The 25,265-nt window shown below is 41.6% G+C and overlaps 2 protein-coding genes, 1 long non-coding RNA gene and 1 pseudogene across 3 annotated transcripts; 3 read left to right on the top strand and 1 right to left on the bottom strand.

Annotated features, from left to right (window-relative positions):
* The first annotated feature begins 6,481 nt into the window (after window positions 1–6,481).
* LOC115731563 (xyloglucan endotransglucosylase protein 7-like) lies at window positions 6,482–7,832 on the top strand. The gene is made up of 3 exons (XM_030662230.2): window positions 6,482–6,851; window positions 6,982–7,175; window positions 7,276–7,832. Exons 1-3 carry the CDS (start codon window positions 6,585–6,587, stop codon window positions 7,679–7,681), a joined length of 867 nt encoding a protein of 288 aa, XP_030518090.2. The 5' UTR covers window positions 6,482–6,584; the 3' UTR covers window positions 7,682–7,832.
* A 9,727-nt stretch (window positions 7,833–17,559) lies between these two features.
* On the top strand, window positions 17,560–18,790 carry LOC115733123 (annotated as a pseudogene).
* Window positions 18,791–20,552: 1,762 nt separating this feature from the next.
* LOC115731482 (xyloglucan endotransglucosylase protein 1-like) lies at window positions 20,553–21,879 on the top strand. Its single transcript, XM_030662152.2, has 3 exons — window positions 20,553–20,934; window positions 21,040–21,233; window positions 21,333–21,879. Exons 1-3 carry the CDS (start codon window positions 20,650–20,652, stop codon window positions 21,739–21,741), a joined length of 888 nt encoding a protein of 295 aa, XP_030518012.2. The 5' UTR covers window positions 20,553–20,649; the 3' UTR covers window positions 21,742–21,879.
* A 268-nt stretch (window positions 21,880–22,147) lies between these two features.
* On the bottom strand, window positions 22,148–24,777 carry LOC115731501. The gene is made up of 2 exons (XR_004014254.2): window positions 24,254–24,777; window positions 22,148–22,483 (listed from the first exon to the last, which is right to left on the bottom strand). It is a non-coding gene; the product is annotated as an uncharacterized LOC115731501 (long non-coding RNA).
* Between the last annotated feature and the right edge of the window lie 488 nt (window positions 24,778–25,265).

Raw genomic sequence — 25,265 nt, 5'->3', positions numbered from 1 at the left:
GGCCGCCTACCGCAAACTTCAATCATCCGCCTCCACCCGCTAGCCATTCCCGCCAATCCTCCTACGACAACTCCGAGCCCCCCCATCGAAAGCCACTAGAAGATGTGATCTTCACGGTGAGCTGGCCGCCGCCCGTAGTCCCAATCCCTCAAGTCAGCCTTGTGGCCCCGGTGAATGGGATACGGCCAAGCGCCCAAATGGCAGAAGCCGCCAAAAGAACATCAAAAAATCTTAGCGAAGACCGAAAATACGATGCAGAGAGGTTGCCATTGCACTTAGGCGACGAAACTCGATCCGGACATCTATTGGGCAACCTCGTTTCCCTCTCAATCCCGTCTATGCGAAAAAGGCATGACAAGGTTTCAGCTATGCGAAAGCAAAGCCTTACAAGTGAGCACAAATATGATTTTGACATCGCGCCGCCAGGTAGGGAGACATGGACGGTCTTAGCTCTTAAAGATCATGATCAGTGAATGTACAAGTCATGTACACAGTGATGATCGATCATAAGAGAGCCAACGCATGGTGCTCGAACATCCTAGAAAACGTAGTGCTCCAAAACACTTGGCGATAAGGAAGCAATACTTGAACAAAAACTAGGCCAACGGATTTTGTAAAAAAAGGCCCCTTCCACGAGCCATCTATATTCATGAGGCGGACGGTGAATCAATACCCAATGACTCAAAATAATGAATATAGACGGACCACCATGCAAAGTGTCACGAATCACCTTCAAAGGTTTAGGGTGCGAGAGCACGAGCCTCGACCAAGGCGACACCAAAGTGGAAGATCAATCCGGAAAACCTACCGAGCAAAGACCCACTCCCCAACAAGAAACAAGCCAACCAACCTCGGTGGTTCTAAAACAGGATCATCCCTAAAAGTTCCGAGCAACGAAGCTCAAGCCAAGGCAAACGCCACGGCGAAAACAAAGTGGAAAGCGATGTTAGCAAGTAACCGCCCAAAGTATCAATGCTCGAAAAAGAAAACTTGATGATGAGCTCACCACCTGACCGAGAGGACCTCGAGGTATCAGCAGTGATTATGGATCCTCAAACAAGATCGTGGGTATGATCCAAGACAAAATCATCGATCATGGAATGGCCACAAAAGGGGAACCAATCTTGCATGAATACTCCTTTAATCCATGTATAGTTCCCCGGGGATATTTTTACTTTCTAGCCTCTAGAATTTGCCTAGAGTTAAAGGGCAATTTTCCCTCCCTTATCAAATGTGAGTTCCTTGTTAAGCTAGGCCGTACAAATCAATTTGTGGACGACGCTCGAACGCCAAAGAGAGATTCGAAAGCTTACTGGGAGAATACGAGTAAAAGGCCAACGCTCAAAGATGGGTAACCCGTATCGTCCCAATCGACTCAGTCATTCCAAACTCTAAATATGCTTATTTTATTCTGACGGATTGCCAACGTTTGAGAACAATATACAAAAACCAACCGTGGGCAACATCACCACCTAGTGGTTGGGGGAGAAGTGCCCGAGTCGATCTCGGATTTGGCATCAATGTACAAAAACTAATAAAATTTTTTTTGCTTGGCGCAGCCGTTGAAGTTTTGGCCCGGATGGTTACGACCTGGAGAGATAACATCCGACAACAATCCGATCCAGATGAGTTGATCTTTCAATTCAAAGTCACAGAAATCGCACAAGGAAAGTGGTATCGTTTCAACTCGTTTAGAACAGAGAACGACATCGCTTCCCTTTGATTTTACGCCGCCTTTCAACAGGGAATATCCATTCTCCCGAAAAATTAATAAATAAGAAATTCCTGGAGCCTTTACAACCATGTCTCGAACCAAATAATGAAGTTTGCAACTCATTTGCATGAGACAACCCCAATCCACGCCCCTAAAAGTTTCTTATGTGCTTGCAATTCCGTCCCACCAAGATAAAAGTTGCTGCATTTTATATGCTCAAAAACACTCATACATTGCATAGTTGCGCATATTCCCATGTTTAATTTACCAACTCAATAAGGAACATGAACTACATAAATACATCGAATGTATGGAATGGGCAAAATGAAAGGCAATCCTTTCCCAAACACGTCCCATTTTTCGGGAGAGTTGAACGGTGGCTAAGTTCCACATTCACAAGGTAAAGGTTTTCTCCAAAAGGTACGATACGAAATGACGGAGGCATTCAGTTCTCTATCCCAAACACTACAGGTGATCCATTGATTACCCCTTGAGCGGTTCATTTCTTTACCCCGTCAAGAACCACCCCACATCGGAGTCCAGACGGGTTAATTCTAGCGAACACGAGGTAAATGGTTAGAAATTTTCTTGCTCGACTAACATTAATCTTCGGGTGTTTCTTTGCATTTATACTCAATTTTAATTCAAGTGCCTTAGGATGATGAAGAGCATTCATTTCTCTATCCTATACACTTCATTCTTTGCATAGCCCACTCGCAAATTCATTTCTTAAACCCCGTTGGTGATCATTTGCTCATTCCAAAGACGAAGATAGCATTTTCCCAAGGTTAGAATTGGAGATGGTCGGAAAGAATTCCCGAATGATTCATTTCTTGTATGCTAGATTTTTACGTTACATAATTTTCTTGTAAATGTTGGTTCAAAATCATGGGATTGTAAAAAAAGGAGAGGCAAACTCACAAAGGAGAAGGGCCCGCCTCAAAAAAAAAAAAAAAAACCAAAAAAAAAAAAGCAAAATAAAGAGATGTCGAAGAGCTCTCAAAGAAAAGGAAAAGAAATCTCTTCTAAAAAAAAAAAAAAAAAAATGAGAGTGGGAAAAAAAAACCACAAAAATTTCAAGCATAGGAAAACAAAGTGCCTACCAAAAAAGGCCAATCACATTCATTTGTAAAGTATTTCGAATTTGAATGTACATTTTGCATGTTAAGTTGTAAATCCCATATACATGTTTGCATTGTGTCTCTTGCGAATCCCGACACTTGTTGTGAAAAACCCCCAAGAAGTGTTGCAAAGTGCAATTTCGAGAAAATTACCATCCCTCATTCAATGATGGTATTCTTCAAGACATTTCCGAGACCAAGACGTGACTAGTCGCATGATCCCACGCAACCCCTCATATAGTTCGACCAAAATGAGCCTTTTGTTCCTCGGTCCCAATCCTAGCCTACGTTACAACTCTCAAAGTCTCTATTAGGGCACTGAGTTAACGTAGAGTTAAATGATTTTAAACATTCTCAAGAAGTTCGGCAAGATTATTTCTCTCATTTTGCGTTCTTGACTAAATCCAGGCGAGATGAAGAAATTCATTTACCTACTCAATTAGAGTCCCCTTGAAACCTTGACCAGCCCTCATTACGGCCTAATCAAGACCTCGGCCACAATGATTACTTGGATCCTTACAATGCGATGATGGAAAGATTGAGTGATTTCACTTGAATCCGCGGGGATAAATAGCTTTCTCGAGAGTGAGAAAGCCCTTGCAAGTCCCTCATTCACACATTAAGTATTCGTAATGAGAGAACCTCCACAAAATGTAATGCAAACTGACGAGTTATCATGAACCATAATATAGTGATTGCATTATACCATTGTTGAATATGTTTGTGTGTTTACCCACATCTATGATAGGCAATACATTCCCGATGTTCGAGTTCCCTCCCAAGGTCTCGAAATTCATCCAAGGATTATTGAATGACAAGTTTTGGCAAATGCCTACCGTACGATATGACAATGTTTCGTCCTGATCAATCGTTGGAGAACCCAGGTAAGTTTCAACTCCTTTTCAAATTAACAACTCTTCATGATAGTTGTTATGATTCAATCAGCAATATGCCCCTTCATACTATCGATTCCATTCGATGGTGCCCCTATCAAATATTGTTCAATTCGCAATATGCCTCTCAGTTGTGAAGACATATGCCCGCGATCTGACATATTATCAAATCATACGACGTAGCTCTATGATTTCGGTCTCGATCACGAAGACGTATGCACCTGATCTGACCTTAGTCCTCATAATGACATAGCTCTTATGATTTTCGCTCCTTTATCAAATCAGAAGACATAAGCACCCATGGTTTGATCCAAACCAAATCATATGACGTAGCTCTTATGATTTTGATTCCCTTTAATGAAGACATATCCCGATTGACATTTAATCAACCCACCGTAGCTCTGTGAACTTGATTTCACTTCTTTCGACTCACAACGACTCTTGTGATCTCAAACGACACACATATCTTCGCTGTCTTGCATTAGGGAGAAGTCTCGATAACGGATAACACCGAACCTTAAAATCCTTCATCCCAAAACTAAATTAAAGAACCATACTTAGAATTTGGTAAACGATTCTGTATGCGATCCATGTCATTTCTCTAACATGAAAAAGGAAATTAGACACATGTTATTCGATCTTCATATCATGCATCACTCATTACATAAAAAATGAGATTAAAACTCCCCCAAAAGTTCATCCATAATTCGTCAAAATTTAGGATTCATGTCTTGAGCAACCTCCACCTCCACTCAAAGAGGGCATCGCCTAAATTTACTAATCTATTTTTCATAAAAATAGAACTAATTTAGTTCTAAATAAAAATCATCTCACATCTTTATTTTAGCGTACATTGCATCATATAATTGGGCAACAACACGTAATTTAGCATGCGTCAGACTAGGCATGGGATGGAAAAATACACAAAATTAAACTCCTATATTGCAAATACTAAAACTGACTATCAAATACTAAATTCGCAAATACCAAAAGATGAAAAGGAGATAATGAAGGAGATGATGAAGGAAGGTATAGAAAGAGAAGAGGAAGATGATGAAGGAAATGAAGGAAGATGGGAATAAGAAGAATGGAGAAGGGAATGGTGAAAGGGATGGTGAAATTGGCTATAAAGGAGAGTTCTGGATTGAAGGGAATTTGGGGTATAGAAATTTAGAGGCTCTAGAAGGGGAAGTGAAAATTAGATTTAAGTTTTGATGAATTTTAGAAGGAAAAAGAGTTCTGAAAAAATTAGAAGAAAATTAAAGAAAAAGTTTTAATCGGCATCATCTTCGACGAGTCCCGCACATATTTCGCCTCTCGCCACCCAACAACGCCATTCTTCCATTTCACGACAGCGTGTTCTTCCCTCGAGATCTTGAAGGGACTATAACGTGTATGTGAGTAGATTTGTAATAGAAGGTAATCCTCCCATCCCGATCTACATAAATGTAATCGTTGGTTGAACATTTTTTGTTTATTTTAACATGCTCGTGTTCCAAATTTACATTATTACATGTTAATTTATTTTTATAAATCAGGCCGTTTTCTTTCTTCTAAATCACCAATGGTTATATCGTACAAAGTTCAATGTTTACATCCCCATAAAAAAAAAAAACCAAAAACGCATCTTAATTTCAAGTAAAATCCATCAAAATCCAAATCAAATATTTTCATGAAAATGGTCAAAGTACCACAAATCCCCAATTCAAAATCTCGAATAAAATAGTTCTCCCGCTATTTTATTTGTTTCTAATCAACCTCCAAAATATTAGTGCCTCAAAAAATATTTGCAAGATAATCACAAGAATCATAAGTTGCGATTTGGTAGAGCTTGGGAGAGCTCGAACTAGGTTAATTAATCTAATTAATTAATCCGGTAGTCCATTAGCCCGAAAATTAACTCGTTTTTTTTTTTTTTAGGTCGCGACAGTACTCAATAGTTTTTTTTTTTTAAGACGCTTTGGGAAAATCTCTGACCAGGAAAAATAAGGTACGTAGCAACAGGGGCATGCCTGGTTCCTCGAAGGCTCCATGACAAGATAGTACTCCAAAGCAATGACCAAAATGCCGGCTGGCAATATTTGAACACCCTGTTGAATAAATTGCATGGGTCAAGGCAGTTTCTGGCCAGGTCCATACACGCATTGGAAAGATAGATAAGATCTCCACCTTTGGAAAAAAAAGCAGAAGCAAAACCCATGCAAGCAACCACTGCAATCCTCATTGAAAAACAAGACCTAAATTTTTTAGAGAGAGAGAGAGATTCCTACGTGTTCTTTCCTGTGGCTTTCGTTTTTGTCTCCCCTGGCAGGAGCAGATGCGGCTCAAAGCATGGGGAACGTTGACATTGTTCTACGGCACGTGCGGGCCTTGCATGATCTGGCAGCCACGTAGGCCGAAGCGAAGCATAACTTTAATCCTTCAGCCTGTTCCACACGCATCTCCGACCGACAGACAACTCAAAAGGCGAAAATACAAAAGCATTGCGTGATTTTGATGTAATTTATAAAGCTATGCTCTCTCCACGGACCTTCCCAGCGAGTGCAGATGACAGAATAACCTGTCCTGGCTGGCTCGATCCCAGCCACAAGTCACACAGAGCCGCCTCGTGTAGCACTTAACCAGACGCGTACTATCCAAATAACACCGCAGACATTTTGATTGACATTCATATCCTTTCTGTCTACAGCTAGAAGAAGAAGTTCTCTCTCTCTCTCTCTCTCTCTCTAGAGTCAAACCTCTCTTTAAACATGTATAAATGCCTCCTTCCCATAGCATCCATCATATCCATCACTCGACAAAAGCCCTCCGTTCCGAGCTTCTTCTCTTCCTTCTTCTTGGAGAGAGTGTTGAAGGATGAAGGTGGTTCTAGCAGTGGTCGGTCTGGTCCTGAGCTCGCTCGTGATGGTGGGGGCTCAAGCCGGTAACTTGTACAGGGACGTCGACCTCACTTGGGGCGACCAGCGAGCCAAGATATCCCAAGGTGGTCAGCTTCTCACCCTCTCTCTCGACAAGTACTCCGGCTCGGGGTTTCAGTCCAAGAACGAGTACCTCTTTGGCCGCGTAGACATTCAACTCAAGCTGGTCCCGGGCAATTCCGCCGGCACCGTCACCACCTACTATGTACGTGTCTTCATTCATTCCATTTGCGCCCCTTGCTAACAATACTAATCTCTCTTCTTCTTAATTAATATCGACAAAGAGCAACAGTTCCAGCTAAGAATTGACAAAATTTGCTACACAATATACGCAGTTATCTTCTCAAGGGCCGGCACACGACGAGATCGATTTCGAGTTCCTGGGGAATCTGTCGGGCAACCCCTACACTGTGCACACCAACGTATTCACTCAGGGCAAAGGCAACCGCGAGCAGCAGTTTTATCTCTGGTTCGACCCAACCAAGGCCTTCCACACCTACTCCATCCTCTGGAACCCTCAACTCATCCTGTATGTTCATGAATCCTTCTAATGTTTTCATCAAAGTAACAATCTTCTCTAGCTAAACCTGAACACACACTAACACGCTGGTTTCTTTGATTTCTATCAGTTTCTTGGTGGACAATGTGCCTATAAGAGAATTCATCAACCAAGAATCGAAGGGCGTCCCATTCCCGAACAAACAGGCCATGAGGATTTACTCTAGCCTGTGGAACGCAGACGGCTGGGCCACCATGGGCGGGCGCGTCAAGACCGACTGGACTCAAGCTCCTTTCACCGCTTCCTACCGCAACTTCAACACCAATGCCTGTGCATGGTCGGCCGGGAAGTCCTCCTGCGCTTCCATGACCACCACCACCTCGACCGCTTCCGGCGGTGACACGTGGCAGACTCAGGCGCTGGACGCCAACGGAAGGCAGAGACTCAAGTGGGTGCAGAAGAAGTTCATGATCTATGACTACTGCTCCGACTTGAAGCGCTTCCCTCAGGGCCTCCCTCCCGAATGCAAGAACTGAGAGCTGAAATTTGATGAGAGAACCTAAGAGATCTTCTTTCACCCGTGTTCTGATTAACAAGCGTGTACATATTGCCAAATTCTTTTGTTCTTTCTGCAAAATTTGAGCTACAAGGAATAATGAAAAACAAATCGTTATTGGATTGCTAGCTAGCCTTGACTTCATTTCTTTCCCCCCTTAATAGGTACCCCAGTTCGGTGGGTAGTTACTAGAGAGGAGCGTCCGGCCAAGTTTGATCTTGAAACTGGTGTCGTCGTCGATTTAATTCCGACAGGAACCAATTCGGCCCCGGTTCCAACAACTCAAAACTAGGATCGGACTAATTAAGCTATGATTCCGACCTTGGAACCGGTCTACATACTTCTGAGAACAAACAGAGTTTTTTCATAGGCTTTCTTTACGAAGATTTAATTCTTAAAGATTCCTCCCATTTGGCCTTAGTCCAAAATCTTAGTCTCTTGAAATTTCATCGAGAGCTAATAAAATTATGATAGGTGAAGTTCTTTCTATGTTTTAGTTCGGTTAATTACTTGCATTTGGATTTGACTTACTGCCACTTTGGTATCATCCAAAAGGGCATCATGTGAAAGATGGTTGAATTAAAAGGAGAACATACCTAATACCAAGCTTGTACATAAGGGTGAGATTACTGATATGCACATGTAAGCTGTGTTAGAAAAAGTCATGGGACTAGAGAATTGATGTGGTGTTGGGCTCCCTCTTGGCAATCTCCCTAGGTGAAAGTATAGGACTTCTGCTGCACGCTTCGAATACAATGAGATGGTTTCTTGTGTCTTGTTGAATCAAAAGTTAAGATAATCAGGCACATACAAAGTTAAACCGCATTTTGATATTTTAGTCATATATAAAGCAGGAAAAAAGTAACTGGCCTCAACGAAATAGTTGAAATGGATTAGAACAAGTAGTAACTTAATCGAGTGATGCGATGTGTAATTGAGAGTTTAAGAAAGTTGGTCATGTTGAATAGCACCTAATAAACAGCCAGTTACATCAGTTAGTACATACCATTTTTGTTCGGTATTAAAGTTCATACGATATAGACATTGCTGTATCATGATTGTGCTATGTGCCTAGAAACTATGCTGGGGAAGTGTTGTAAGTAATTAGACACTTGGTAAAGCACGTTTTTCTAAACATACACTACACTGAAACCGAACAGAGCGCGCTTTCTAAAAGCTGTCGAAGCTATTGCCAACGGTTATTAAAAGGTGTTGCAATTTCGAGGTGTGCGTCATCAAAAACCTTATTGAGATACGCATCATTCAATACTCCATGACAAGATAAACCTCCACAGAAAAACCAAATGCCAGCTGGCAACATTTCAATACCCTATAAAATAAATTTCATGGTATATGCATCTGGGCAGGTCCATACTCCCATTGGAAACAAAGCAGAAGCAGAACTCACGCATGCAAGCAACCACTAACTTAATCTGTGTGCACGTACGTGTTGTTGTTGAGACACCCTCATCCAAAACAAGACCTAATTTTTTTTAGAGAGAGAGAGAGAGAGAGAGAGAGAGAGAATATTCCTACGTGTTCTTTGTTGTGGCTTTCGTTTTTGTCTCCCCTGGCAAGAGCAGATGCAGCTCAAAAGCATGGGAAAAGTGGCGTTATTCTATGGACCCAAGCGATGTATAACTTTAATCTGTCAGCCTGTCACACGCATGCGCATCTCCAAAGAAGGAAAATTCGAAAGGAGAGAAAAGATGCTCAGCCCTCGTCAGACTTTGAAAAAAAAAAGGAAAAGAAAAAAATGAAAGGGAAAATAAAAAAGGCAAACGGAAGAAATAAAAATAAAAAAACGTAAAATTTTTTATTTCTTATTTTTTTAAAATTATGAATTTATCTACAATATTTCATCAAATATTTTCTTGATATTTTATAATTTTTGCTAATTTGGATTAAATATGAAAGTGTTTTATAATATGGGTTGAGTTGGGTATGGATCGAAAAATTTACATTATAATAAATGAGTTAAAATGAGTCAATGATTGAGTCAATGAATCATTTATGACCCGATATAAATTTGACTCAATCCACCCATTTAGCGGGTCTAGCCGCGACCATGGACACAATATCTAGCCGCGACCATGGACACAATATCTAGAGCTTGTGGCCATGGCCTGCTCAAGCTTTGATGTCTCACAGCCGTGGATGATGAGCTCGAGGCGGCATCACGAGGCAGTGGCCAACGGCGGCGTCATTGTTGGCAAGGCTAGGGTTGTTTTTAATTTAAATTTTCTTTTATTTTGTTTTGGCCCTTTTAAAAATCTTTGTTGCTCTCATCAACTTTCACGGTTCAGCTTCTCCGATGGTCCATGTAAACAATAATCAGTCCGGAAAAAATTTAGGGTTTGAATGGTGCGTTCGTTTCGCGAAAAATGAGTGATTATGAGAATATTTTCCAAAAAATAATTACTTATATCTATTAGAAAAACTAATCAACAGAAAATATTTTCACCATTGACAACAATCTATGCATCACTATTCTCGTAGACGATGAAAATTTTTTCCTTACATTTATTTTTTTAGATAATATTAATGATCATTTTTTGAAAAATATTTTTCAAATCATTCATTTTCCGCAAAATGAATACACCCTAATTGATAGGAAGAATGTTATTAACTTAAAAAACAAAAACAAAAAATACATGAAGGGTTTTAGATTTCTGGCGAACATGGACTACGGTACCCTTCCACCTTAATTTAATTCTCGTATCGTCGAACGAGGATCACCAATTGTACACGCTGAAATTGAAAATCCCATTTACTTGAACAAAATAAACGTCCTATGATCCTTACCTTAATTGTTCAAATCGGAGAAAAGAAAGGAAATGTACTCTTACCGTTCTACACCCCAATTGAAATGGGATCAATCGTATTTATTGATAATATCTTAAGATTCTCGATTAGTATCTTCACCATTTGACTCGATTCAAGATGCAAACTATGTGTATCTCCTCAAGCAATTTCATAAAATGTTGAATCTTCAAGTGCATTAAAAATCGCGGAATCTGCAAATCCTGTACATATGTATATATTGACATTTTGTGGAATACTTAAGAAGGATATCGTTCTACAGTATCGTATGTTATCGCGGCTTGATTTGATTATCGATTTTCCATCCATCAATTTGGGATTTCGATTAATTCCATTTAACATTTCCAATTATGGGATCAGTCACATATACAGTTGATTCTCAGTCCAGGGATAAGCACGACGTGTGTGTGTCTATAAATATGTGTGTGTGTCTGACGTCCCAATTGGTGAAATTATAATTGAACTGGAGAAAAAAGAAAGATGGAGGGAACCTCAAAGATGAAGAAAGTGAAGTTTTTCGACTTCTTTTTCCCCGAGAATCCCCCCAAGACCGTGAAGATCAGAGAAATGGGTGCAGCTTCTTCTCATTCTTCGTCTCAACCCAAATCTAAAACCAAGTCGAAATCGGGGCTCCTCTACAACCCTAATACAAATCAAATAGAGGAGGTCGACGAGGAAGTACTCCATCAACATCCACCTATTCAACTCCTTCATGGCGGCGGCGGCCGCTTGCATCTGGCTCTGGCTCCAGTTGGCTCTCCCTAGGTGAGGGTCTCTCTCTTACTCTGGCGGAATGATTCTTTCCTAGGCCCGGTCCGTGTGGTGACACCAGTTGAATCTCAGCCCCACCAAACAATGCGAGGTCGATCGAATCTTTCTCGACAGTAATGCCTAGGCCTGCCCATTTTAACCTTTCCATGGATCTCTTTTATCACATTTGGTTTTCTTTTGTCCTTTCTTGTTTTTTTCAATTGAGTCCATGCAATACCCTCAACTCTCTAAATGATAAATGATTTTAGGCTGAAACCCTAATGCTGTTTATGGTGCTCGTGTTGTCATTGCAGGTCGAAAGAAAAAGTAGCAAAGCTCAAGTAACGAAGATAGGATGCCCTTTTCATTGGGATCCAAACTTTTATTTCCTCGTTAAATAATGTTCTATGATGTAAATAAAGTTTTCACTTTATCTACATGAACAATTGGTTTGTAGACATTTTCCTCGGACCAATGTTCCCTTTCATTCTCGGGTATACTCTTGAGCTACTGCTAAGCTCCATCGTTGTACATTCCTTAACATCCCTTTCATCCAAACTCGGCTCATCACGCGACGGTGATCCTGATCTTATGTACAACCAACCCACGCTTTAATCTGAAAGAAACGTACAATTGCCATGAGGGAACAGGCTTAGGCCAATGGCCCATTCTGAATCGATTCATTCGGTTCGGACCGGTCTCACATTCCTATTCATAAGGTTATGGCTCAAGACACATCAACCCCTGCCCAATGTTTTTCTCGAAGCCCGACCCGTTCAAGATGTAACAAGATGGTCGGCGACACACTCGTCGCCATTGCTATAGAGTCCCAAAAGTTCGGCTAGGGTTTGTGTGTCGTAGAATAAACTTAAAATCTCGCGTAAAATCTTAGTCAATCGCTCTATGGAAAAAAAAACGTATACATCATACCAATTTAATATCATACGTTAGGGCACATCCCTTATGCATACGACATTCATAATCCTGCCGTGAGATTCATTGCCCGGGACAATTACACTTATATAAGCCACTAAGACCCTCTTGTGCAAAGGTTATTCTGTGAGAGTCAACTACATTTATTATATCATTATTTACGAATGTAAAAATGTATTTGATTTTATCTCTGCTAAACCAAATAAGTATTAAATTTATTGCAATTGTTCCAATTTAGTCATCCAACGGATAACATAATATTTCAATATTTTTTTAAATTTTTTTATTTTCTTTTCCTTTTTTTTTTTTCGTCTTCCCCATCCCTCTTCTTCCTCCAGGCCGGTTGCGGGACCTTAGTGACCGACCTCGCCAGCCCAAATCTGGCGAGGTCGAGCCTTGCCGACCGTCCCTCTAGCTGGTCGCTGAGGTTCGGCGACCGGATGGAGGAAGAAGAGGGATGGAGAAGGAAAAAAAAAAAAAAAAAATAAAATAAAATAAATCATTATAATGCTGGTCGGCTGCCTTGTTTAATGGTTTGGTTGGATCCCTGGATGCAGTAGCTGGTGAACCTCTTCTTATTCTTCCACGAAGATTCAGACAAAACCGAGCTTGGATGTTGCCATACTTGACACACGATTTACGAAAAAATAACGATAATACAACACAGAAGGCTGAGAAGGGTAGTATCATAATACATAAGTATATAGCATCCAATGTTTGACTTGACTGAGCAACCACAGGTAAAACTTGATTAAATATAGATTTGTCAGGAGATAATCCCTTTAGTTTTTTTTTTTTTTTTTGGGTCAGAAAAAAAAAAAGTTTGGTTACAGGTTTTCCTTCTTTTTCGTTTTTCCTTTTTTATTTGGAGGATGAAACATAACATTAATGTTTAAAAAAACAAAAACAGCTTAAAACAGTCCTCAACGAAATAGTTAAAATGGGTTAGGAAAAGTAGTAACATGCGACGTGTTATTGTACATTTAAAAAAGTTGGTCATGTTGAAGAGCACCTAATAAATAGCCAGTTACATCACTTAGGACATATCACTCTTGTATGGCGTCAAAGTTCATATGATATAGACATCGATGGAGGAAAGTCACAAAAAATTGTTAAACATATTTACATTGGTACTATTTTAGTGTTAAACATTTTAATTTGATCAATCTAATCCTATACCTTTTTGTATTGGTACCAATTCAATCAATCCAGCCAATTTGGGCCGAAAACCCTTGACGTGGAAGTCGATCGTTGTAGGTGGCACCACCGGATATGCTGACGTGGACATTTTTAATATATTTTTTATTTTTCACTTTTTTCTCTTTCTTTTTTTTTTTCCTTTTCCTTTTCTTTTTACTTGTGGTCGAGTGTGGGTCATCCTCGTCGAGCCGCTCTCGGGCAAGCGCTAGTGAGGCCCCCCTCGTCAAGCCTTTCCCTAGCCGGCCCCCCTCGTTGAGCCTCGCTTGGGCTAGGGCAAGTCCCAGTGAGCCCCGCTTGAGCGAGGGTCGGCCTCCTTGATGCGCGGCTCGCCGGCGAGGCCGCCCTAGCTTGGGCGAGGGTCGGCCTCGCAAGATCTAGTCGGGGGGGCCTCGGCGACGCTCACCCAAGCATGGCTCGGCGAGGTTGACCCTCACTTGTCATGGCAAAAGGAAATGGAAAAGAAAAAAAAATAAAGAGAAAAAAAAATAAAATATAAAAATATAAAAATGCCCATGTCATCGCGGCGGTGTCAAGTAGGACAGCCGACGTCTACGTCAACGATTTTCGGCCTAAATTAGCTAAATGGACTGAATTAGTTCCGATAAAAAAAGTTCAGGACTAAATGGAGGTAAAAAGCAACATAGGCATCCGTGGTTTCCGAAGGCTCCTTGACAAGATAATCCTCCAAAGGAATAACCGAATGCCAGCTAACACCCTATTAGTTAATCTAAAAGGTCGAGGTAGTTTTTAAGTGAGGTTTGATATATGTGCATCTGGCCAGGTCCATACACGCATTGGAAAGATATATAAAGACTTCCACCTTTGGAAACAAAGCTTCGCAAAACCCATGCAAGTAACCACTACTCAATATGCGTGCACGTACTTGTTGAGACGCGACACCTTCATCCAAAACAACACCTGAATTTTTTTAAACAGAGAGAGATTCTTTCGTTTTTGTCTCCCTTGGCAGGAGCATATGCAACTCAAAGCACGTGCGGGTTGCCCGATCTGGCAGCTGCGTAGACCGAAGTGAAGCATAGCTTTAATCTGTCAGCCTATCTCACACACGCGTCTCTCTCCAAGGAAAACTCGTGAGGAAAGAAAAGGAGGTCGGTGCACAATGAGGAACTAGGGTAGGTAATATCTGCAGCCTAATTGCTCTCTAACCCTTCTCTAGCTTCCTCACTCTAAGATTCTTCTTATATTCATAAATCCGTATACATCCTTATCGAGAGTTGATGTTGAGAAAAACTCATAATTAATTTTGAAGTTGACAAAACAATCCATGATATATGATATCCGAGTTGATGTAATGAAATGGTGTTTTGCAGATTGTCAGAACGAAGAACACGGGATTGAATTTGACAAGAAAGACTTAGACGATGTTTTGAGGGACTCGGACATTGTATGGAGCTTAGACGTTGCGCGGGTAGCTCAGATGTTGCACATTGAACAAGAAGCTCGGACGTTGGATTGAAGCTCGAGCTGTAAGAGATTATTTCATGTGCAACGATCAAATTATCAAGAGATACATTGAAGATGATTACATCATCAAAACAGCTAGCAAATCAAGTTGGATCGTTCTTGGAGATTCTCAATCTTGAAGATCAATCAAGAATGCGGATTAAGGGAGATGAGGATGACTCGACTAATGAAAAACTCTATATATGAAAACCGATTGTATGGACAATTTGATCTAATAAGGGATTCTTTCTATACAATCTCTTTCAAACGGGAAATTTGAATAGCGAACCTCTAGAGATCTTCCAACGGGAATTTGCAAATGGAAAAGTATAAAAGAAGACCTCAAGGCTGAAGAACATAGAACAAGAGAGCGGAATTCTAAATTCCTAGATTAAGGGAGTTTCACATTCTTTACATACGCTTGATCCAAATATTATAATACTTAAAGGAGAAAATTTGAGTGTAAAAGTGTTAGACATGAAGTCTACTTAGGCTGTGTTTGGCACTGATTTTGTTCCCAAAAAATGATTTTGATTAAAATCACTTTTTTTTTATTCGGTTCATTGGATGATTTTTTGAGAATCAGAACGCATTTGGTAACTGTTTAAAATTTTTGTTCCTAAAACAGAAACGTGTTTGGTAGCTGCACAAAATTTCCGTTTCCAATTTGTCATTTAAATTAAATAGTTATATAATCCCATTTGATGGCAAAGAATAGGGAAAATAATCAAATAGTGATTATGGAGCAAAAAAAAAAAAGCAACAAAATTTTCGTTCCCAATTCATTGGTCGATTTGTCATGAGTATGTAGTCGTTTATATTGTTTGAAAAGTAATTCGTATTACATTTACAAAATTTGTCTAAATCATTTGTTTGTTATTATTTCTTGTGACTTTTAGATTGATTACCCAAAACAAAAAAAAAATGAAAGAAAAGCTCCTCATTGTGCAACCGCCTATAGTTTTGCACTTTTGTAATTGCACACCATACAAGTTTACAAGACCTGCAATTCAACTACATTGATTTTTTCCCACCTGACTCGACAAATTTTTTGTGCGGCTCGACAAATGGAGAAAAATGGAGATTTAGTTCGCGACGGGAAGGGTTGGGTCTAGTCTTTAATATAAAAAAAAAAGATAAAAGTTGAAAAAACATAATAGGAAAAAAAAATACAAACTTAATTAGAATAAAGAATAAAATAGATAAAAATTTGAAAGAAAAAAACATGCGTATTAGAGGTCTCTTAATATAAAAAAAAATAAATTAGATTTAAAAATTTTCTAAACACTAATTTTTTAAATATAAATATAAATTGAATTTAAATATAGGCTTAAAATTTAAAAAAAAACTAATTTAAAAAAAACGGAGGGGAAGAATCTGGTGACAAGAATTTTTTTTCAAAATTTTAGCTTTTTTCAATCTTAATTGTTTTAATTATTTTTAAATTATTAAATTAAAAATATAAATATTTTTTATGTCCCCCATTTCTTAAATTTTTAAATTTTTTATTAAATTTACCTTAAATAAAATTTTTAATTTAAGAAAATTAGTTTTTAGCAATTTTTAAAATTTTATTTTAATTTATTTTAATTTATGTAAAGTTGAAAATCCACATGGACTTTTTTTTAAATAATACCATTTTATATTAAAATTTTAATTATAAGTATGAGGGATAAGTCATAAGTATATCGTGCAAAAAAGTGATCCCCAAAAATGTTCCAAAACACCATAATCATCTTTTTTTTTTCTTTTGAAAAGTGGTCCAAAAGTGTTCCCGGAACTAGAATCAAAATCATTTTTTTTTTCATCACCAAACATGTTTCTAATCCTTTTTTGTTTATGGGAACAGAAGGGGACGATCAGAATCACCGTCAAACAGAGCCTTAGTGAGTTGTAACATCTGAAATATTCACTAGTGAAATCCACGACTGGCTACCAACATGAAGAAGTGGATGTAGGCTTAAACTAAAGCCGAACTACTATAAACCCTCTGTGTAATTTCTCTATCCCTTAATCTCTCCGTTTATATTCTATGATAGCACATTGCACGTTGCTTTCGAGAAAATCTCAAATCTTACTAGCATTCAAGTGCTAAACTTTTCAATGTTGTCAATTTAGTCAATTTAGTCCAAAACCTTTGCGCCGTATTCTGATGTAATCCTTCTGATTAATTGTCGGGGGAAATTGCCGGCATGGTGTCCGGTCATCCCCCTTGTGCAGTGTTGATGTTGGAATATCCAAGAGCCCTTATCCTCAGTGCATCCTCTTAAACGTATCTGCTATTTCCAACCCGAAGCCAGCTCCCCGTGACGAGTTCAACCAGCCGCCAGAGCGGCCACCACCAGATGAATGGGGAGCTGCAATGATGAGGATGCCGTCGGAATTGTTGAAAACCCATTAAAAGTTAAACCAGCCTTTCCTAACGTTGGTAGCCATTTGACTTCCATATTTTCAAGAGATGGACCCTAACTTTTCAAGGCGCGAGTGCAAAAACATCGGGCAATTGAGTGATCCGATATAAGTTTATTAAGCTAAGCTCGTCAGGACAGCTTCCCGGCGAGTGCAAACGACACCAAAATGAGCTCTATCTCATAAGAGACGCAGAGCCGCCTCGTGTAGAAGTTAACCAGGCGCGCAAGAGCCCTCGGTTTCCAGCTTCTCCTCCTCCTTACCGTTGTGGAGTTTTGAATGATGAAGGTGGTTTCAGTAGTGGCCTGTCTGGTCAATGTGGTCATGAGCTCTCTCATGACGATGGGGGCTCGAGCCGGTGATGTCTACCGGGACTTCGACCTCATCTGGGGCGACCAGCGAGCCCCAGATATCCCAAGGTGGTCAGCTTCTCACCCTCTCTCTCAACAAGTTATCTGGCTCCGGGTTTCAGTCCAAGAATGAGTACCTCTTCGGCCGTATCGACATGCAACTCAAGCTCGTCCCCGGCAATTCTGCCGTCACCGTCACCACCTACTATTTATGTGTCTTCATTCATTACATATGCTCGCGTTCTAATAATACTAGTCTCTCTCCTATCTTAATTAGCATCGACAAGGAACATTAGATTGAGAACATCCTTTTACGGCACTGTATATGCAGTTGTCTTCTCAAGGGCCGTCGCCCGACGAGATCGACTTGGAGTTCCTGGGGAATCTGTCCGGCAACCCCTACACTGTGCACACCAACGTATTCACTCAGGGCAAAGGCAACCTCGAGCAACAGTTTTATCTCTGGTTCGACCCAACCAAGGCCTGCCACACCTACTCCATCCTCCGGAACCCTCAAACTCATCCTGTATTTTCACGTATCATTCTAATGTTTTCATCAAAGTAACAATTTTCTCTAGCTAAACCTGAACTCACACTAACACGCTGCTTTCATTGGTTTCTATCAGTTTCTTGGTGGACAATGTGCCTATAAGAGAATTTGTCAACCAAGAATCGAAGGACGTCCGGTTCCCGAACAAACAGGCCACGAGGATTTAATCAAGCCTGTGGAACGCAGACGACTAGGCCACCATGGGCAGGCACGTCAAGACCGACTGGACTCGAGCTCCTTTCACCGCTTCCTACAGCAACTTCAACGCCAATGCCTGTGCATGGTTAGCTGGGAAGTCGTCCTGCGCTTCCATGACCACCACCAGCTCGACCGCTTCCGGCTGGGACACGTGGCAGACTCAGGCGCTGGAGCGCCAACGGAAGGCAGAGGCTCCAAGTGGGTGCAGAAGAAGTTCATGATCTATGACTACTGCACCGACTTGAAGCGCTTCCCTCAGGGCCTCCCTCCCGAATGGAAGAACTAAGAGCTGAAATTTGAGACAACCTAAGAGATCTTTTTTCACATGTGTTATGATTAACAAGCGAGTACATATTGCCAAATTCTTTTGTTCTTTCTACGAAATTGAGGTGCAAGGAATAATGAAAAACAAATCGTTGTTGGATAGCTACCTAGCCTTGACTTCATTTCTTTCCCCCCCTAATAGGTACACCAGTTCTGCGGGTAGTTACTAGAGAGGGGCGTCCGGCCAAGTTTGATCTTGAAACTGGTGTCGTCATCGATTGAATTCCGACGGGAACCAATTCGTCCCCGGTTCCAACAACTCAAAACTAGGTTCGAACTAATTAAGCTATGATTCCGACCTTGGAACCGGTCTGCATACTTCTATGAACAAACAGCCAGTTATTGTGTTGGGAATCTAGTCCTAAATCTTTGCGCAGTATTCTAATCCTTCTGATCTATCGTTGCAGGAAATTGCCGACGTGACGTCCGGGCATCGCCCTTGGGGACGTCACGTAAGCGATTTCCCTTACACAGATAATTACGGAGCTTTCTCGTGAAACGAGCATTACATTTTTATTTTCAGAAGACTCGCGTTGTTGATGTTTGACTATCCAAGAGCCCTTATACTCAGTGGGCATCATCCTCTTTTGCGTATCCGCTATTTCTAACCCATGCCAGCTTACCTTGAAGTACCGAGTTCAACGAGCCAAGGAGTCTAGAGCGGCCACCACCAAATGAACGGGGAAGAAGTGCAATAATGAAGGATGCAGTCGGACTTGTTGAAAATTAACTACCTCCCGTCAATTTTGGCTGAAAATTACTGCCGTGGACATTGATCATCTTACGTGGCACGACCAATAATGACATGAACAACATTTAATAATATTTTAATAGTTTTCGATTTTTTTATTACTTTTCTGATGTTCTTTTTTCTTTCTTCCTTTTTTTGCCGGCTGGCCACCGGCCATGGCCGGCGAACTAGCCTCACCTAGGCTCGGGTGGCCTTCGCCAACGCCACAAGCAAGGCTCGGTAGGGGGAGGACGAGCCCCTACGAGGGCTTCCATTGCAAGATCAAGAGACGTTGCCCTTGCCCCTCACCCGGCCGAGCCTCGCCTGTGGCGTGCGAGGGCGGCCTTTGCCCGTGCAATGTTAGCCCACCTAGCCATCGTTTATGGCTAGTGGCTAGCCACCGTCAAAAGTAAGAAGAAAGGAAAAAAAATATAAAAAAATAATCATGAATAAATTTAAAATGTATTATAAATTGTCCGCTCTAATATCGACTATACCACTTAAAATGATCGGCGTCCACGTAAATAATTTTCTGTCAAAATTTGCTAGATGGACTCAACTGGCAAAGTACAAAAATATTTAGGGACTCAATTAGCAAAAATGAAAGGTTATGAATGAACTAGCAAAAGTGAAATATATTTAGATCTACACCAAACAAATACACTTTTTCTATTGATGCGAGTCACGGGTTCGTGTTAGCCCCGCGGGTCACCGCCGACCCACGACACCCAAACATCCACCGCCGCCGCAAGCCAAACGCGTATTCCCCTGTGTCCTGTCCTAGCCAAAAGAGATGCCAGCTTGGCTTGAACTGGGCTGGGCTGGGCTGGCTGGGTGTGGTCCTGACCTGAACCGCATCACCTCCAACACCACCTTTTGTTGCATTCCTACGTACCTTCCTCTCTCTCTCCCTCTCTCTCTCCCCCTCTCCCTCTCTCTCTCTCTATTCCAACACTCCTTTCACGAAAAAGACATTCAAAAGTCTTGCCAGCTTCACTACCCACGCATACACACCAACTTGCTTGTCTAGCTTGCATTTGCCAGCTCTCCCGCCCTACCTTTACAGCTCCTACCCTTCTTCACCTTTAAAACACCCTCATCCCACAACACCAATCCTCATAATAACTTGACCCGAACTCCCTCCTCTTCCTCCTCCCCAAAGGTGCTCGCCGCTGTGCTCTTCTTAGTCTCTTCCAATTTTAAAGTCAAGACGCGAGATGATGATGATGTCGCCGCCCTCGATGAGGGTGCTCTGCATTTGTTTGCTCCACCTGGCCGCCCTCTCCACCCTCACCTCAGCGGGCAACTTCTACAAGGACTTCGACATCACCTGGGGCGACCGCCGTGCCCAGATACTCAACGGCGGCCAGGGACTCACGCTCTCTCTCGACAAGGTTTCCGGGTCCGGTTTCAAGTCCAAGAACGAGTACCTCTTCGGACGGATCGACATGCAGATCAAGCTCGTTGAAGGCAACTCGGCCGGGACAGTCACCGCATACTACGTAAGCCCTTTTTGTTAAAAAAAAAAATTTCATGAACCCTCTGCTCTTCGCCATGCGTGGTAATTGTGCTTAAAATCTTATGTTTCTCTTTTAAAATTCGGGCAGTTGTCCTCTCAAGGCCCGACCCACGACGAGATCGACTTCGAGTTCCTTGGCAACCTGTCTGGGAACCCCTACACGCTCCACACCAATGTGTTCTCGCAGGGGAAAGGAAACAGAGAACAGCAATTCCACCTCTGGTTCGATCCCACCAAGGCATTTCACACCTATTCGATTGTCTGGAACGCTCGACGCATCATGTAATGTCCCCAAAAGCTCATTACGACGACGTTTTTCCTCTCTATACAAAATTGAATACGCTCCGGTTGCTGACTAACCCGCTAATTTACCTATTTCAGCTTCCTGGTGGACAACAGTCCCATAAGAGTGTTCAACAACTTGGAGTCCATCGGCGTGCCTTTCCCACGCGACCAGCCCATGAGGCTTTACTCTAGCCTCTGGAACGCCGATGACTGGGCGACAATGGGCGGCCGCGTCAAGGCTGACTGGACAAAAGCTCCTTTCATCGCGTCTTTCAGGAACTTCAACACCGATGCTTGTGTGGTCTCGTCCGGGTCTTCGTCCTGTGCCTCAAAATCCACCAACAGCTTACAGACGAGCACGTGGCAGGAGCAATCCCTCGACGCATCCGGCAGAAACAGGCTCCGATGGGTGCAGCAGAAGTACATGGTCTATAACTACTGCAGCGACTCCGAACGGTTCCCTCAAGGTCTACCGCCAGAGTGCAAGAGATCGAGGTTCCTCTGAAGCTCGAAGCTGCATCCACTTCTTCTACCACAGTTTATTGATTCTTTTGCGCAAGATGTTATATAAAATAGTGAGCAAAATTCATTCATTATTCTTTCATGTAACGACGAGTGACATCAACAAAAGGCGATTTCCCCACTATTGTAGTATCCATGATCTCCTTGATGGCCTCAATAATCAATATCCTCTGAACACGATGAATGTTGTGTGAAGTAGAGCAATCAAATGACAATATTACCTGGTAAACCAATCTAGCTCCCAGTCTCTTACAGTTAAGCTAAAAATAAAAGATAAAGGAAGGTTCGGACAGCAAAAGCTCCATGACAAGCATCTGTTTCAAGCATCATTTCTGAATTGAAAAGAACCATAGACTCAATAACTTGCACTGCATGACCTTCAGCCATGGTAGCAAAGGAGAGTAATGCATCATTCAAAATCGAAACCTATACAAAACTGTCGAGTATAACTGATAGAGTCACACAAAAATGATAACCCCACAAAGCTCTCGGCATTTCAATTCAGCACACACATTCAGACCTATCTCAAGGGTTGTGAATCCCTCGGAGGAATTGTCAACATGATAGGGTGAATAAAATGCTCAGCGGACCAACGGCTTCATTCCCTACTACCTACACTACATACTTATCTAGAACATACTCCAGGAGCACTATAGAGGATGAGAAATATGGTCACATACGCCGGTTGAACCACTCGAAAGCAGAGGCTACTGCCATCTCGGAACCTGTCACACAATGGAAAAAAAGCAAGTATCATAGAGGTTAGAAGAATCAGCGTGCAAGATGCTTCTGAAGCCAAAGGCAAGTGGAAAGAAAGATCCTAATAAAAATTTACATGGACAATAACATCATCCCTTGGATAAATGACTGTTGGAAGGCAGAGAGTCCGGAACACGCGTGGAATTAGTAAGAGGAAATGACAAACTCACTAAATGCTGCTGAAGAAACCACTCAAACAAGAATAGGACAACTACTTCACTAACACTGGAAATCTTGCAGCTTGGGAAACTGCGACTCAACCAGTTTTTCATGGTTCGAAGAGGCAGTGAACCCCATAAAAAGGACTTTGATACTCATACACTCAACTAAATTGACTTACACAAGTGCATTTCTCATATTTTTTGACAACTGAACAATTCACTACCAAAGCCAGGTCTTCTTTCTCCACAGCATTAATCAAGAAATGCAGCCCTAATTAACATCCCATGAGCTCTATCAAAGATTCAACAGTCAGTTCACATCTTCCATTTTTCTTCCAGAACCTCATGACTCCAGTATGAATTGCTTATATTGTCCTTAAGAAAACATTATCACAGCTCTGACGCACTTCACAAATCAAAGTCAAGTCAAGAAAGCCAGAATGTCTGTACAAGATTGGACAAACGAACACCCAATGAGCTCCTCAATGGGTTCTCTGATAAAAACTTCTTTTAACCAAACCACCTAATTGAGTTTGGAACCTAATAACGAAAAGCTCCAGTTTCCTACTTCACCAAATAGACGTCACGCCTACATACCGTCAACCTACTTCATTCATCCCAGATTTCTCAGCAGAGGCCCAGCATGAGCTCAATGCTTGAGTCAATTTCTACTACACAAAATTCTCAAAAATTGATGACGAATATCACTCAAAAACCACTAATTCAGGGACAATTTACAATCCCAGAAGAAGACATTCCTTCATTTGACCAGATTACTGCTGTCTACATAGGATTTTACTAAAGCGTAAAAGCTAACTAAACTAAACGAGCATGAGCAATCAAAGACTCAAATTCGATCTCTATTTTCCATCGCTCTCATCCAGTTAACCACGAGACGTCAATCCTTCATTAAAATTGTTGATTGCTTTCAACAAAATACCTTCTCTGCACAGCAATCTCATTCTCTGTAATCTTGTCCTGGCACCAGCAAGATAACAGTTTCAGGCATTTCAAACTCTCTCGACCATTAAATGAAATAGCTTGTGACATGGCATTAGAGCTTGGTAAATCTAGTTTCAGAGCTCAAATAACATCTCAAACCTAATAGCCCCTAGGCTTTTCAAAGGGCATGTCCCAATCCGGCCCCAATTCTCAGATATTCCATGGATAAATCGTAGCGCTACGGAAGTATCAGGTATCCAACATCAATCCATACCAAGAATTTTCAGATTGGCCAACGCAAGTGCCAAAGTTAAGACCTTTTTCTGCTTTCACAAACAAATAGGGGTCGAAAGCAAAGTGAAAATGACCCTTTTGTTAAAATACGAGAAAAGAGAAATGAGCGGGTCCTCGACACAACAAGAACTAAGCTTAACACCGCAATGAGGCTCCACAAACTGGGTAAAAGCCCAGATTTTACATCATCAGGCCTGGGATTTTCTTCACCGAAATCACATGCGCCCAAGAGGAAGACGAGCAAAAGCAAAAGAAAGCAAAGGGAAAATGCGTCTCTGTTCCGAAGGGAAGGAGCTCAAGAGAAGTAATCCCAAGAAAATTCGAGAAAAAAAGATGTACCTCGGAGAAGAGAAGGGATTCTCCCAGAAAGTCATCATCTTGCATGGAAACGAACAGAGGCCATGGCCGCGAGGTTTAATAAATGGAGTTCCAGGAGACATGTATGAGCCCTAGGTTTATTCCCCCGGAACGACAGAGATTTCACACTGATCTTTTTCACTTTGACCCACAAGGAGAGACCCACACGCTCTCTCTCTCTCTCTCTCTCCCTGCGCGCAGGCTGCACAGTGCAGAGGGAGTACTTAGAAGACGACGAGAGTCTCTCAGTCTCTCTCTCTCTCTCTCTCTCTCTCTCTCCCCCTCTGCGCAGTCTGCAGAGTGCAGAGGGAGTACTGAGAGGAGGACGAGGGCGAGAGAGAGAGAGAGAGAAAGAGTCAAAGCAAAGCCAACGGATGGGTTTTGTGAGGCCACTTTCCGCAGGGTAATACGCTCTCTGTTCGTGCGTTGGAGGGGTTTAAGGAAGAGGGTTTTCAGAACGCCTCACGAATCCCGAGGTTAAGGCTTTTGCATTGCTCGACTCTCCCTCTTCCCGACAGACTCCTCTTTGTTTTTTTCACTTTGATTAGATTAGACTAAATCTTTTCTCGTGCAATTACATTTAACCCCCTCGTGTATTGATTGCTCAATGCAAATCCTGCAAATGTCTTTGTTAATAGCCGTTGGACTTTCAAAAAAGGTGATTCACCATGCTGTTCTTGTTACGTGAAGCACGCTGGTGGGAGGGTGAGTGACTTTAACGATCCACTAATTTTATCGTAAGAGTCTCGCACTTACCATTCCATTTGAGCCATAACTAGTCTATCGACTTGTGAGTGTACGAGCCCGTCATCGTTGGCCCATTGACGTGCCAAAAGTCGAAAAAGTCTCTCTATATGAGATAGCAAATACCAAAGCACAAGTTGGCTATGAGATTTTCTCACGACATGGCTCAAAAACTTGTGATTTCATGAAAAATGACGTGACCATTTATTAAGATGTGCATCTGAGTTGTATTAGAAAAATCTCGCATTAG

Source organism: Rhodamnia argentea, chromosome 10, assembly GCF_020921035.1.
Source record: "Rhodamnia argentea isolate NSW1041297 chromosome 10, ASM2092103v1, whole genome shotgun sequence".
Classification (NCBI taxonomy): Eukaryota; Viridiplantae; Streptophyta; class Magnoliopsida; order Myrtales; family Myrtaceae; genus Rhodamnia; species Rhodamnia argentea.
The sequence above is the reverse complement of the archived record's forward strand: the minus strand, read 5'-3'. Positions and strand labels throughout refer to the sequence as shown.

Bases quoted from the DNA above. Each gene is read 5' to 3' on its own strand.
- LOC115731563 (XM_030662230.2), top strand. From the start codon at position 6,585: ATGAAGGTGGTTCTAGCAGTGGTCGGTCTGGTCCTGAGCTCGCTCGTG. The intron at 6,852-6,981 runs GTACGTGTCTTC...CAATATACGCAG, and splicing joins GCACCGTCACCACCTACTAT to TTATCTTCTCAAGGGCCGGC. The intron at 7,176-7,275 runs GTATGTTCATGA...GATTTCTATCAG, and splicing joins TGGAACCCTCAACTCATCCT to TTTCTTGGTGGACAATGTGC.
- LOC115731482 (XM_030662152.2), top strand. From the start codon at position 20,650: ATGATGATGATGTCGCCGCCCTCGATGAGGGTGCTCTGCATTTGTTTG. The intron at 20,935-21,039 runs GTAAGCCCTTTT...AAATTCGGGCAG, and splicing joins GGACAGTCACCGCATACTAC to TTGTCCTCTCAAGGCCCGAC. The intron at 21,234-21,332 runs GTAATGTCCCCA...TACCTATTTCAG, and splicing joins TGGAACGCTCGACGCATCAT to CTTCCTGGTGGACAACAGTC.